At 42.8% G+C, this 16,340-nt stretch overlaps 1 protein-coding gene across 3 annotated transcripts in view; it reads left to right on the forward strand.

The window, feature by feature from the left end:
• Nucleotides 1-16,340, forward strand: part of KLF1 (KLF transcription factor 1) — a 205,042-nt gene that overhangs the window by 136,521 nt on the left and 52,181 nt on the right. For all 3 annotated transcript variants that reach the window (XR_014960499.1, XM_085600637.1, XM_085600638.1), the window contains 2 exons: nucleotides 3,476-3,526; nucleotides 13,611-13,688. Coding sequence is in view for 2 of the 3 variants with exons in the window: in XM_085600637.1 (XP_085456763.1) it covers nucleotides 3,476-3,526; nucleotides 13,611-13,688 (129 nt within the window). In the remaining variant the exon portion in view is untranslated. The remainder of the gene's footprint in view (nucleotides 1-3,475; nucleotides 3,527-13,610; nucleotides 13,689-16,340) is intronic.

Here is a 16,340-nt window from a genome sequence, read left to right on the forward strand (position 1 = left end):
ATGGAATCTGAAGCATTCCCATATTTATGAGAAATCGTGAACCTGGGAATACGTCAGATTCCTATGCCTCCACAGGAGAGACGTAAGACTGGTGCAATGAGGAGAAATACTTTTATTTCTCCTAGTTTTTATCCTCTTTCTATGCCGCTGCCTTCTGCATTATGCATAGGAAAAGGAAAATGCCATCAATTATTGTCTTTGTACAGGAAGGTTGTCACAGTAATGCATTGCTCCCCATGGGAGCAGACACTGGTACGGCAGTGTCACCCTGGGGCCACAGCATAGCACTGAAAGTGACCCTGCTTCGCAGCAACAACAGACCCCCTATGCTGTTGACGTCTGCTGTGGGCAAATGGTCTTCTGTGTCCTACGACAGTCGTTTTCTTGTAGATCACAGACCTACATTTTGATTTACCCCTTGTTAATTTAATTTATATTTACTTATAATAATGTTAGTGTAACCTTTCGTACCCTAACATATCTTATCTTAAATTATTCCATAGTAACTCATCTTTCTTTCACGTCTTCTTAATAAATAAACTTGCATTCAATTAAATTAACTGATATCAACTTAACATGTATTAAATTAACTTCATTAATGGAATCATATCAACATATTTTAATTTATTGTAACTGAAAGTGCATTGACTTAACCTATATGAGCACATTAAATTAAATTATGGTAACCAGTAGCAACGTCATTACTGATGCAGCGGAGTTTACCAGCTCTATACATGCATACACACAACACTCATTTAGGCCCATATACATTCATACATTCAGTGCTTTAAATGGGGGTAAAATAGTGCAGGCACTCATTTAAATGTGGTGAGTGGGCGGGGCTTGGGGGCGGGGCTTAGGGCAAGACATGCCGATACTTATTGACTTCGATACTACTTGCAGCACATACCAAAACACATGGGAAATGTCTTTCCATGAACAAAGCAGGTTTGTTTACTTATAACAAAAAACACGAAACCCAAACGCGGCGATATTTCAACTTTTCTTTGGTTTGTAAAATGTGCAACATAAATTTTTGCTGTTCTCGAGTGACACAGAAAGAAACAAGCAGACATGCACCGACAAAACATTCCACACATTTCCGCTAATATAACTTCCAAGAGTGTCTCTATTGTCTCCCCCCTCCCCCTCCCTTCTCTCATTTTTCTCAACAATCACAGGCAAGCAAACATAAGCAGACACTTAACAAAAGAATCTGTACGCTTTAAAGCCATTTGAACCTGGTTACCTCCCATGGCTTTCTTAATTACGCTATCACTGGGCTGCCTCGATGTCTGAACACCGAGATGGTATGCAAATGAGCCCACGCTGAATTGTTCAGCTGGGCTCCGCACAGGTCTATAGAAGTGCCTTAGTGATCAAAAAAAGGTCGCCAGCGTTTCATGAGTACCGGTACTCTTCTCGGCAGTAGAGAAGTGCCGGTACTCCGAGTGATAAATCTAAGAAGTGCCGGCACTAAGTACCGGTGAGTACCGGCCCATTTAAAGCACTGCATACATTCAATGAGCTAGCAAATGTCCGCTGGTCATCAATTTTGATTTACCTTAGAGAGCCTTTACACCGGTATTCTTACCAGCCCTGTCTCCTAAGTAAATGTACCTGTCGAAAGATCTAGTAGTAGATTAGAATAGGGAGGAAACGATAATAGTAATAACAATACATTCAACTTTTATTCAAAGAACCACAGACTCAGTAGGAGTTTTAAAGGCTTTATCTGAATTAATAATTTTGTGAGTCATATCAAATACATGTAAACACATTAGGATTCTCCATCAGGGAAAGTAGTTCATTTAGTTTATAATTCAATTCACATTAATTAATCTCATTGATGACAGTACCTGAGGAGAGAAAGAACAGAGAGCAACATACGAAGCACAACCCCACAGAACTATATTTACCTAGAATGGTGTGAGGACCTAGACATCAGAGTGTCAAGGATTCAGGACAGGTTCAGGTCCGGGAAGGTGACCTCTTCTAGTGTAATGCCAGCGTTACACCCCTCTCTGGTGCTACTCTCTCCGGCTCGGGCTCGTCCGGACCCCTTCCTAGATGTGCCTCCTCATTGTTCTGCGATCTTTTCCTAGTGTTGGATTCTTCAATCAATTTGCAGCAAAATCGGGCATCTCAGCATAGCATCGGCATCAAGTGGGTCAAGTGTATCTTACTAACTTGAACTTACCTCTGTTATACCAATTCAAATGTATGATCCACCCCCAAATGTTTCAATTCCATGTACACTCCTCAATTTGATTGGGCCAGGCAATGGGGTGAGGACATCACACCATACTAAGTGCAATAATCTTCTTTGGTTCTATTGCCTATCCCACCCCCCTTAATTGTAATACCCACAAGCTTTATTCCCACAAGCATTTCATATGTGGTTCGATAAATCTGTAATACAATGTTTCGGGTTCTTCCTCACATAGGATCAGGAGTTGATCTTCCCATGTCCTTGCTGAGCACATGGGCAGTCATTCAATGATTTTCGTTTCAGAACAAGGATGTTGCGCACATGCGTAGTTGTCGCAAAGGATAGGGACATCGGTCACCCTCCAAGGCCCAAATGCGAGCTGTTAATAAAGTCAGAAAAGAACATGTTAGAATACAAAATTAAATGAATTCACTGAAAACCACTTACTTCTACTCTAACCCCATTTACTTAATATAACTTTTGCATTAATAGCTTAGTAAAACTTGCATAGGTTAGTTTCAGCACGGCATGTGCGTTAATGCAAGGTTTTCGAGCAGCCATGTTAAAAGCTATTGCGCAGCTGCAAAGATTTCCCACCAAGCTAGAGAAGACGTCATACTACGTAGGTGTAGTAGATGCATGCGCAGAAGAGTTCCCGTGTTTTGGGTGGCCATTTTAAGGACACTCGGGTTATTTATTAGTGAAGCACATAGAAAAGCTTCCCCTAAAAACAATATGTAAAATGTGATGTTAAGTTAGTACTCACAAACAGGTAGGTTATAATGTTACAGGTTATTCGAGAGGATTGCATACGAGCAAATCTCTTTTTATACGAAACCTTGCTCCATCATTACTATCAATGTAATCAACGTTTAGATCAATTTAAAATATGTTATATTAACCTAGGCTATTTGTGTTAACATATTTTAGCATATGTTATTATAGTATTTGTACCTTACATTTTTAGATGCACTCACCTTTCTGTTTTATAACTGCCCCTATTAAGGGTAGCTTCTATTGCTTAACATGTTACCACAGCAGATGCCTAGTTAACGTATGCTAAGGCAACTTATATTAATAGATCTCAATTTATACTAACTGAAATTTTATTGACTTCACCTATATTCGATCATATTGCATTCACCTATGTTAAATGTGTTCTTATGCAGACAGTCATAAAGGAAATGTCAGTGTTTTACTCCTGTATCTGCTAAAAACCAGAAATCCCCCCATTTACTTAAATTCTTTTACATTTTGCTGTAGGAACGGGCAAATTGGAAGCTGAGGCACACCATTCTGCTCTTCAAGAAGAAGGTAAGTCTCACCCGGCTTGGGCCAACCGTCCTGGAAGCTGGGAGGGCTGGGGGCCTGGGGCAGCAGTCACTTTCAGGTGACCAGAGGTGGCAAGGTAGTCAAGGGCTGCTTTAAGGGGAACGGGATATTCCCCATGATGCACTTCTTCATTGGTGCGGCCCAATCCGAGGGCAGGCCTTCTTTCATGATCTCAAATCTCTCACAGCCCTGTAGGACATCACGCACCTGCTGTAGCCTGTAACCATTAATTATTATGATCTAAATACAACATGTATGACTTAGCTTCCACGATCGCCAGAACAAGCACCATTAAAAAAGATGATTATTATTTAATAGCCACGAGACCTTCAGTTTGGAAAAGCTAAAGTATTACACAGGAGATACATGGCCACAACAGTTTGTCGCGGGCAAGGAAACCGTCCATTGTGCCAGCTGGATAGCTCACTGAATTGGGGGCTTGGCACTAAGAAATGCGGTGATGTGCGGATCACGAGTTTGAATCCCGAGAGAGGGGGCTCGGACTCCCATCCTTCCAAATGCTAGTGAACTGCAGATCATAGAACATCACCTTCCGAGTTGGTTCTTCGGTTTCTTGCACATTGTGCGCTCCTATTAAGAGACACATGGTACTGGAGGGTTGCAAAGTCCACAAACATAATTACCATTACCGTGTAGCACCACCCGATCACTACTGTACAGTTATTCCCCTCAGAATGTGGAATAACTGTATGGTATTCTGTATTTCAAGGGGTTTAACACACATTTTCCTTCGGGGCTGAGCAGTTGGTAAATGTGTGTGGGGGCGACAATAGAGGGGCGTAGGAGGGTAGGGGAGGGAAGGTTAAGGATAGGAGAGGAAAGGTGTGAGAATTGTTCTGGTGGGGGAGCTTTAACAAAGTAGGGAGAGAGATGGGAACACAGAGAGACTTACATGGGATCGAAAATAAGGGAGTATGTGAGAGAGCAAGAAAAAGATGGGGAAGAAGACCTGGGTGAGGCAAAGGGAAAAAAAAGTCAGTAAGAGTGATGTGGAAGGAGGCGAGGGGAAGTGAGATGATATGCTTACAGAAGGAAGAGAGAGGTACAGGAGAGGATAACACACCAGTAGAAAGGTGGAGCAGGTGTGTGTCGGAGAAAAGCAAACAGATGAGAGAGGGAACAACGTGGAGTGTGGGGCGCGAGTAAAGCAAATGGGTGAGAGCAACAGGGAGCTGAGGGGGAGAAGCACGTATGGGGAAAGCATACATGTGAGAGAGCGCAACATGAATCGCAGAGAGGTGAAGGAAAGCACACTTGGGAGACAGCTGGAAAACACATGCATTCTTGTGGGGTGCTTAATAAAAAATAAAAAAGTTGTTTCCTAAAAATGAACAGTGAAAGGACACAAGTAAATTATTTATGCTCTAGTTGAGGGATAGACACAATAGATGGACAAGGCAAGATATTAAACCTGGAGCAGGCGCATTCGAGTGACAGTAAAGCCAACCAAGGATTAGCAATGGGCGGCCTGCAAGACCGACCATGCCCTTGATAAGCCCACAATGTCTTTTGCAACCAGATGTGCCTGGTAGGCTAGACTTAAAATTGATAGCAAGAGAAAGGAAAAGGAGAAACAGAAAAAAAGAGTCCGATGAGTGCTGTGATGGTAGAATGAGGGGTAAGAGGAAGGCAGAGAGAAAGGAGATGGAATCAGAGGGAGTGAAGGAAGAGAGTGGAGGAGATTACTATATATAGAAGAAGAATGAATAAGTATGATGGTGGGTGAAAGGGAAAGGAGTACAGGAAGGATGGTAAACAAGAGGGTATGAAACAGAGAGGGAATGAAAGATTAAGGCTGAAGCAGAAATCTGGCCTTGCCACGTTAGTACTAGAAATGCTGCTTCACAACAGGACACCAAACATAGAAACTACATTACATAATGCTGGTCTAGGAATGGGTGTAAGAGCCAAGGCCATTAAATAACTCCGTCTCTAGTAAAGCTGATACCCACCATTAAACTAGTTGTAACATAAAAACACAGCGCTTGCATGGCAATGGAGGCTGCTCCGCCTGCTCAGCGATATTAGTGACTGGTATTGCGTACACAGTGCCCAGGTGCTTTACCTTTGTTCTCTGGACGGTGCTCCTGCAGAGAGGCCGGGTGAACCATGAAGTGCTTGATGGCTGCTCGGGCAGCCATGTTGCTTCTCAATGAGGAGAACCTGCGTGCTATTTGATGTCTAGTCCTGCTGCTCTTTGCAGGCCTTTACTTTCACTTTCTTTAGGAAGTTGGCACATTGCATCTGTGAAGACCAGAAAAGAGTCAGCAAAGTTGATACATTCTTGCTCACGCCTGCACTAGACTCACCTTCTTCATGTACTCGCCAACTTCTCTGTCTCCTCTTTTCACATAATGTTTAGTGAGGCAGAGTACAAATTGCTAAAGCTTTACCACAGCTCCAATGAGTGTAAATATTCCCGCAGACCCGGGAGACTACATTTGTGATCCTCCTCCATCCGTTTTCATTCAACCATTCTTCACGCTCCCAGCTGCTTAAAACAGCGTTCAAATTGTATAAAAACACTAGAGCAGCTATCCCCCATACTCTCAGCTTACTTTCTCCCTCAATAAAATCAAACTACCTAAACTCACCATGGACTCCTACCCTCCCAACAATTGGGATGCCCTCAAGCCCAAGATGAGCATTATCCTTCTTTCCGCTAATGTGAAATGATGTGCTCAGCCGTACAATCTACTGATCCGTTCATCCCCCCATTTTGCTGCCATTCTGTCAGTACACACATCATCTCTACTCCCAGAGACAAGGAACCAAGACCCAAGAGATCGACACAGGACATCAGTGAAGAAGCCATTAAATTTATTGTAATATAATATTGCAATAAACCTTGCCAGAGACACGGCCAAATGATTCACAGTACACCTACCGCGTCTAGCCAAAGGAGGAATCGCCAGCCCAGCAACAAAAGAGAATCCAAGCTAAACAACCTCATCAAAATTCATACTTTAGCTCCCTCCAGTCACTATTCACAATCCTCCCTCAGATACCTGCTGCACATCTGCAGGTTTATGGCAAAGCACAGGATTAAAATATCTAAACTCATCACAGCCATAAGCCTTGACAATTCCTCACAGAGACCTAGGTCATGAAAAGCTTCTCAGCCACTACTACGGGTCCTGGTTCCTCTAGAATACTCCATCCTTTGCCAAGACAGGATTGAACACATTGAAGGTGGAATGGCAATCATCCTATAGAAGTTCATTTAAATGCATAACAATAAAAAATATCAAAGTCCACACTTTTCAATGCCTCTCAATTGAAATCCATTACACAGACTACTCCTACCAAGTTCCACCTAATCTACCTCCTGGAGACAACCTCGCTGTCATAGAATATGAGACAGACCTCACCCTTCAATCACTATCATGCTCAGCTTAACCACATCTTCCTCTGTGACTTTAACTTGCACTGAGATGCAATTAACAACTCATATGCCTCATAACTGAGCAGCTTCATAAGCGACAACAACCTCTCCCAACGATCCATCTCTCCTACCCATGTGAAAAGCACAATACCTTGTGATTGCTAACAAACATTGAACCACAAACACCAGTTCCAGTAGATTTTTCAGACCACTTGCTAATTCCATTATCGCCTATAAAATGATTATGAAGGGCCCGGATCAACACCACAAACAACGGGTCAGAGACTTTTCTATTATCAACTCAGAGAATTTACATACCAACATATCCAAATCACTGTCTAACATCTCATCATCTCAATGGGTAGAAACCATGACCCATCAAATTCTGAACTCTTCGTCCACAATCATTGGTGAGACCGTCCCTTTAAAACTGAAGCAACTAAAATTGAAGCCACCACATAATAGTTCAAGAAACAGCTAAACTTTGACAGAAAGGTCATGAGATTAGCCGAAAGCAGATGGCGATAATGTCATACCATTAGCAACCTAGAGAAACTCCAACACAGGAAAATAAAAAACAAATAAAAATCATATTTGAAGCCAAAGCCTCATATTTTATCAGATATTAACCTAGCAAAAAATTGACCTGAAAACTATTTGACATAGATAGATAATCAACCAGGGCCTCCTCAATCACACTTCTATATTGCAAACACAATGGAATCAGTGAGAATCAGTGAGAACTTTGCCATAGTTTTTAAAGACTAAATTGGGAAAATTGAAATCTCTGTCACTGATTCTCCATTTACTCTAGCCACTTTGAGTTCTGACCAGGTGTCAGTTGATTTTGGTAATCACAAAGTAGTTTTGGAACCCAACTGAGCAAAATCATCTCCAAATTGAAAACATCTCTTTTCTCAGATCTCATCCTCTCTTCCGAAATAAAGAACTTGAGGTCAGCCTTTGAATCTTTCTGGACTAAACCTATTAGTAAATCTTTATCTGAAATTGGCCAGGTAACCCCAAATTTTGTTTAAAAAAAACAAAGGGTCTAGCCAAGAAAACCTTAAACAAGTATCTTTCATTCTCATGACACAGTCAACTATTTCACTCTCCTCAAATCGTAGCAACCAGAATGAGACTGAGAGGGTCTGCACTCAACTGGTTCGCCTCATATCTAAGCGATCACTTCCAATTCATTAATTCCTCAACTCCATCTCTTGCAACATGCCACTCCATCAAGGTGTCTTCAAGGCCCCACCCGCTCTCTCACCCTATTCAACCTCTGCATGGAGTTGTTGACTACCCTTCTAAACAAGTCAGAGATCTCATACCAGTGTCCCAGTATCACCTCCAAATGATCCCACTAAAGACTGAATTCCTTCGGATCCTACCTTCCAACTACCTCAGTACAATCCTGACTAATGCCAACGACCCCATCTGTCAACCATCAATCCTTGACTTTGCAAAATTGCTAAGCTTACAACTTTCAAAATCAGTAATAAAGTACGCTCAGGCAATTCCAAGCCACATGGAGAAAGTCAGCATGCCTATCTTGTCTTCTATGATATCTTGGGCTAAGTAGGAGGTGAAGCTTAGCCAAGGCTGCAGGGGTCTGTGCTTGGTGCAGAAATTTAAAGTGCAGCAAATGGTACCTAACTGGGAGAGCTGCAGTTTGATCACAGTAGTATTTGCAATAGTTATATGGAATCTCTTCCCCTACATCTATTTCCCATGCTGTCATTGCCTTGATGTTTCATATCGGTTTGTGCATACTCTACACTATCACCTAGCTTTGTCACTCACCGTCTGGTGCCTTGTATCTGTATGATTTTAGTCTTCATTGTAAAAGGCAGGGGGTCAATAGAGAATGTCCAGCGTCACACATGTGCTTTATACTGAAATCTGTAAATGGATCTACCATAGTATTGGCACTGTCCTCCTTATGTTGCTCTATTGTTGGGTATTTGCCACCTCTGTACAATTGACCCATTTGTTGAACAATCAGCTTTTCATTAAGAATCTATCTCATATTTAATCCCTGTCAGGGTAAACAGTGGATTATGTGCCATAGATTTCACTAGCAAGTCAATCTGAGTGTTTCCCAATATTCTCCCCAGTTAATATTCCGCTTCTTAGTTTTGGCAGTCAGTATGTGTGCCCCCTGTCATCTGTTTCCTCTCACCTATAGTATGTGGTGTATTAGTCTTTGCAGGATATCAGATTGCCGCAAACTGGGCAATTCGGGATGTTATGAAGCTCCCTTTTGAGGGGAACTGGGCTTAGTGTCCTAAATGTTGTAGATCTAAACTTTGGGACATGAAACCCAAAGTTCTCAAAAGAAAGTTTTGAGCTTCATAATGTCCCATTGTATGCTTGGCTGTTTACCTGCCCATACGGAACAAAAGAGTATGGAACAAAGCCTTAGGAAAAACGACATTGAAACCCGCATATTGGCAAACAGATATAGGGATGCAGCCAGGACACTGGTAGTCAGATGTAGACATTTAGGTAGGATTATCATTTTGATTAGTGCAGTCCTGCCTACCATGGATAATGTCAAACAAATCCACCTAATTGGCAGGGGAGCTTTTCAAGCACTGAATAACAATTTGCTGTGACGGTTGTGTTGTGATCTCTGTGGATCCTAATGCCAAGGTGTCTAATCGGATCTTCACATCATTGTAATGGGAAACCTATCTCAGTTTTGTCTGTGCCAGGTGATAGTTGTGGCATCTTCAACTTTTCCCAGTTTGTTCTTATTCCAGAGTCCATTCCAGACTCAATTATGTCTCTGTTTATAGGAGACAGATTTTGCACAGAGATCCATATGAATTGCAGTATGTCACCAGTATACATTGACATCAGTATCTTGCCTTTCTGGGGCTGCTTTCCTCTGTGCTGTTCCCTGAGCCAGCAGCCTATGGCCCACACAAACAGCAGTGGGGAGAGTGAACAGCCCTCCCGCGTCCCTCTATGTATCTCTAGTGGCTCAGTGATATGTCCTTGTTCTTTCAGCACAGCTTGAACATAGCAGCCTCATGATGACTGATGAAGTACATATGCTATTTGGTCTCTACCTTATTGCATCTGCCATCTCTAAAAGGAAATCCCTCTCATATTTGGAAGTGTTAACACATGAGGGGGGGCAATGAATTTTTATTGCATTATGAAATAAGATTTCATAGACCTGATCGATAGATTTGGAGATGTATCTCAGGATTTTAAGTAAAAGCTTATTAACATGCAGTGGGTACTGTTTTTAGAGTATTTTTGATTATTTTATCTATGGAAGCACTATTGTAAGAGAACGGTTCATGAATTGTTCTGTAACTTGAGGTTTTCTAGTCATTTTCGAATCAGCACTATATAGGAGTCTTATATTAAGAATGTTATTCTTTTAATCTTGTTGAGCTTGAAACAGGGTTTCGCCCCTCTTCAGCCAGGATAACTTGATTCCAGTGGCATGGAGAGCTCGAGACCCACGTCTGGGCATACCCTTCCCACTCGGGGTGACAAATACAAAAACAACAGTTGATGGACAGAATGCAGAACAATGTCATGCATTCACCCCAGTACAGAGATCTGGGCCTAAATCCATCTTTTTTTGCTCACCATGCCGTTCCAGTTTGAACCCAGCCATATGCAAATCAGTCTTGACCCTGTGCCTCATGGGTACATTCCAGCCCGAACTGCCAAGCCAGGTCCTCCCTGGACTGGAAACAAGCATCCTAGGACCGGTTTCGGGGTTTCACCCCTCTTCAGCCAGGATAGCTTGATTCCACTGGCATGGAGAGCACGGGACCCACGTCTGGGCATACCCTTCCCACTCGGGGTGACAAATGCAAAAACAACAGTTGATGGACAGAATGCAGAACAATGTCATACATTCACCCCAGTACAGGGATCTGGGCCTAAATCCATTGTTTTCTTGCTCACCATGCCATTCCAGTTTGAACCCAGCCATATGCAAATCAGTCTTGACCCTGTGCCTCATGGGTACAGTCCAGCCCGAACTGCCAAGCCAGGTCCTCCCTGGACTGGAAACAAGCATCCTAGGACCGGTTTCGGGGTTTCACCCCTCTTCAGCCAGGATAGCTTGATTCCAGTGGCATAGAGTGCACGGGACCCACGTCTGGGCATACCCTTCCCACTCGGGATGACAAATGCAAAAACAAGTTGATGGACAGAATGCAGAACAATGTCATACATTCACCCCAGTACAGAGATCTGGGCCTAAATCCATCGTTTTTTTGCTCACCATGCCGTTCCTGTTTGAACCCAGCCATATGCAAATCAGTCTTGACCCTGTTCCTCATGGGTACAGTCCAGCCCGAACTGCCAAGCCAGGTCTTCCCTGGACTGGAAACAAGCATCCTAGGACCGGTTTCAGGGTTTCACCCCTCTTCAGCCAGGATAGCTTGATTCCAGTGGCATGGAGAGCACGGGACCCAGAGAGGACCTGGCTTGGCAGTTCGGGCTGGACTGTTCCCATGAGGCACAGGGTCAAGACTGATTTGCATATGGCCAGGTCTAAACTGGGGTGGCATGGTGAGCAAAAGAATGATGGATTTAACCCAGATCTCTTGACTGGGGGTGAATGTTTCGATTTGTTCTGCATTCCCTCCATCAATTGTGTGTCTTTTGCTTTCTTGCCCTATGTGCGCCAGGTATGCCCAGACGTGGGTCCTGGGCTCACCGTGCCACTGGAATCAAGCTACCCTGGCTGAAGAGGGGTGAAACTCCGAAACCAGTCCTAAGATGCTTGTTTCTGGTCCAGGGAGGACCTCGCTTGGCAGTTCGGGCTGGACTGTTCCCATGAGTCACTGGGTCAAGACTGATTTGCATATGGTCTGGTCTAAACTGGGGTGGCATGGTGAGCAAAAGAATGATGGATTTAACCCAGATCTCTTGACTGGGGGTGAATGTTTCGATTTGTTCTGCATTCCGTCCATCAATTGTGTGTCTTTTGCTTTCTCGCCCTATGTGCGCCAGCTATGCCCAGACGTGGGTCCTGGGCTCACCGTGCCACTGGAATCAAGCTATCCTGGCTGAAGTGGGGTGAAACCCCGAAACCGGTCCTAGGATGCTTCTTTCTGGTCCAGGGAGGAACTGGGTTGGCAGTTCGGGCTGAACTGTTCCCATGAGGCACAGGGTCAAGACTGATTTGCATATGGCCAGGTCTAACCTGGGGTGGCATGGTGAGCAAAAGAATGATGGATTTAAGCCAGATCTCTTGACTGGGCGTGAATGTTTCGATTTGTTCTGCATTCCGTCCATCAATTGTGTGTCATTGAGGCCCAGACCCTGCAATCCCTGTATAAAAGCGTGGCTCTAATTTCTTTATAATTGGCAACTTGTGACGCACACAGTTGCCGATCTTAAAGAAATCAGTCAGATCTCAACTCTAATATCTTATTACAGTTGAGTTCTGACCTCACAATTCCTGCTGCCAGAACCAGCAGCTGAGGGGAAAAGCACCTCAGGTCAATTGAAGCAGCTGTTTAAGGAATACAATAAAACTTTGCTTTTTTTTCTTCTACTGTGCTTTTATAGCTGTACATGAAGAAAGGATATATTTATGGCAACATCTTTATATTTTGCACTCCTTGAATAATTCTAGAAAAGTTAGAATCTTTCTGCATGTTTTACTGTGCCTTTAAAAAAAACTGACTTGCACTAAAGTGTATCTAATATCTTTTTGCAACAAATACCTAACAGCTATTTTGATGTGTTTCATTTTGCACTAGAGATTCTGCTTTTTATTCTTGATGTGTGCAAACATGCTTTCTCCTTCCTATGAAAGAGCTACGCATCACGGATTTAAGTGTTTTGTGGGAAATGTGACCTTGTATTATAAGAAATAACGCACCCCCTACCATACATGATTAAGGATATTGTAACTTCGGAGTTCCTTTAGTCTCGTTCCTCTATGGTCATGGAACTCCTCAGTGACTTGCAATATTTTTATAATATATGGCAGGGGGTACTACATCCCATTTGCAATGCTGACTGACAATTATTAAACCTAGGCTCTGATCCTTAAGACCTAAAAATGATTAACTCTTTTTCTTTCAGGTTGGGGGTATTTTTGATATTTTTAACCAGTAGTTTTTGTTGATTGATACAGTCTTATTATTTTTAAAATACATTTTGACTGGCCAAATCAAGGTTGCAAATCCAAAGAGTTATTTTTTTAATGTATGTAATTCAGAACTTTTAGTGGGACATTTTAGGTAAAAATAGCTAATAATCTATATATTTTGCAAAACTTTTTTAATTCTCGGGTCTGGCCATAACTTCAACTTGAGTCATTACCTTTCCTGCACCACACCACAGCTGAGCACAAATAGCCAGCATGAGTGTTACAGTCTAGTGTTTGTATAGTTAATTTGTGGCAATGGCCAAAGTCCAAACTGCATTTTATTCAAACTATCTTTTTCTTACTAAATGTTTTTCAAATTGAATGTTTTGAACTAAATGCTTTTCTCACTACACACTTTGTAGCTTACAGTGTGCAACTTAAGCAATTCTAAATTTGTTAGAGTTTGTATTTTTCTTTTGTCTCTGTGCATTTGTGTGTTTATGCCATGCCAATGGGGGCTCAGGCATGGTCATAGATCTCCTCAGTCCTCTAATTTTGTTTGCTACCTTTTTAAGGTTTTCGCCAAGCGCCGAGAAGTGAGGTTAGAGAAACAGCGACTCATGGAATTGAAGGTGTTCACGGATGCACTAGAGGTATCTTGGGATGAGGGAAGGGTGCCAGGTGGGGAGGTTGCAGATGAGGGTGGGGGTCAGGGCTTCGGGTTAAGGGAGGAAATGGCAGCATGAGGGGATGATGTAAGTTGGGTGGGAATCAGAGAGATCATGTTGTGGAGGGAATATCTGAATGGAGCAGTGCGACAGACCAACAGAAGCGGAGAAACATTGAGAGGAGGAGCTGCGGGGGTGAAATTAATTTGGGTGGGTGACAGCATGGATGCAGAAGTAAAAGGGGGATCAGGGACTAGGGGTGCAATGGTGCATGATGAAGAGTACTGACGAGCAGAGGAAGATAGGACATACAAGAGGTGTGTGGGCCACGGGTTGCTGGCTAGAAATTGTATCAGGTGGAAATAATTGTTCTATAACCCCTCAGTGGCTGTGTATTAACCATCGCCGTGCTTGGACCAGAACTTTGTGCTTTCACATTCCCTGTCCCTCTATGCTAACTGGTCCACGTATAGTTTTTCTAGCACGATTATAGGTACTTGGCAAAGCCCAGTCTCTATATATTACATGGACTTGTCAAAATCCATAGGTCTTGATCAACAGAGTCTAAAGACAACCTGCCCCACTCCCCAGAATGTAGCTCCACCCTTGTGTAGGCACACACAAACAGTAGAACTAAACATGGGTGGCGAAGGGGAATGGGCATGAGAGAGAATAGAGACATCTGGAATAGCTTGGTTTCATTACCACACGTCTCTCTTACTTAAGAGGTTTCTCATTGAAGTTTTCAAAGGTGAATGCGAACAGTTTCCCGAAGTTAAATAGCACAAAGATTTACTATGTTGTATAACCATTAGAATATGTTTAGAAAATGAAGTGTTCAATATGCTTACCCAAGTGGCAGAGCTGGAATTGCCCACCCCCCCTGCCTACCTGCGGCTGGTGCAGGTATCACCAGCACCCCTCCCCCCCCAGCACTTACATGCCGACGCAGGCAGCCAACTCAGGGACCCCAGCGGGTGGGCCATGGTCTAGCTACCAGCTTACCAGCTTCATAATGGAGGGTCACAGATAACACAAGCCACAAGCTACAAATTAAGGAATCCAATAACAACAATGTTGGTTAGATACCAAAACTGGGATTCGGGGGAACAAGAAGGAGAACAAGCACAGCAAGCAATACCAATGCGTCATCCAGAGGCAAGACAGAGTTCAAGCAACCATTTAGCAAACACAACCAAATAGTATTCGAAGAGGCAAGTCAGGTTTCAGGCAACCAGTCAGTGAACAGTACCAATTCATTATCTAGAGAACAGGTCAATAATAAAGCTATACCGTCACGGACCGAGGGAACAGAGTAGGGAAGAATAACAGAGGTGAGGGAGGCAACAATGTTGAATTAACTTGATCAACGCAAAAAACAAAAACATCATTTTTAAGGGAAGTACACCGCTAGTGGATCCGTGCTACCATTCATAACCGGGAAGTCCCTCCATCAGTGATGTTTCTGATGCCCCAACCACCAACGGCTGATCCTCCACAATCCTCCATACAATCCTGACCATATTCTATGACCACCAATCCCAGAAGTGAATCCCCAATTTCGCTTAACTCCCTTATTCCTTACAGTGTTACTGGTCACCAGACCACTTTGTGTTAGTATGCTTCCTAGAGCAAAGGAAAAGGCATCAGTTTCCACAAGGAAGGGGGCCTTAAAATGGGATCAGTAGTGAAAGAGGTTTTCAGTTTGTCAAATGCTTCTTGTTGAGTTGTTCCCCAGTAAAATGGAAATCTATTTCTGGAAGTAATAAACGATTCAATGAAATACAATTACCAAAACTCAAAAACCAATGTATGTCCATCACGTGTGAGGTCTAGGCCATTCTTTCCTAGGATCCACACGTATACCTTTGTCTGAAAGGGCAAAGTCCCGAAAAGGTACAATTTGGATTAGGAAGAGGAATTTCTCTGATTTACATCTATTGTAGGCATCTCAACCGGTCAGTAAACAGTACCAAAGTGTAATCCAGAGAAAAGCTCAGAGAATCAAAGGAACCAAAAAGGGAGCAAAACAACAAAGTTGCGGGACCCAACAACGATGAACTTGGGTCCAAGGCATGTATGCTATGAGGTCTTATGTGTGGATGCCTCTCAAAGCACGTGCAAAGACAAATATTGAGCTAGGTTTGACAAGGTATATTTGCTCATACGTAAAGTTCAGCATTGCACCCTCAGGCTGCCTCCGCCATCATCTTAACTAAACAAACACTTAAAAATCAACATTTTATTAATAACATCTACAACACGTTAATGGCTACCGAACGTTCACTTAAAGAGACCACATTCGGTGTGAATAGTGGACAAGACATTACATCTCCTTTCTCAAAATAACAAGTTGTATGAATTATAAAATTACAAAATATTAAGAAAAGCTCAGACAAAGGAGAAAGAAGAAAAGAAGAAACGAAATAAAGAAAGAAAACAAACACTACAGAACTACTGTTATTCTCCAGTGAACATCATCACATTTGTTCTCTTAAACATTGTGGTCGCCCTATAACCCTTGTGGATTTGCAAACAGACGTGCCGATTGCAGCCATTGACCATGAACACCCCTATTGTGTCATTAGAATTTTCAAAACTTGTGAAGAAACTTCACTCGGATTTCCCATTAGCTTT

The sequence above is a fragment of the Triturus cristatus genome, chromosome 4_2 (assembly GCF_964204655.1).
Source record: "Triturus cristatus chromosome 4_2, aTriCri1.1, whole genome shotgun sequence".
Taxonomy (NCBI): domain Eukaryota; kingdom Metazoa; phylum Chordata; class Amphibia; order Caudata; family Salamandridae; genus Triturus; species Triturus cristatus.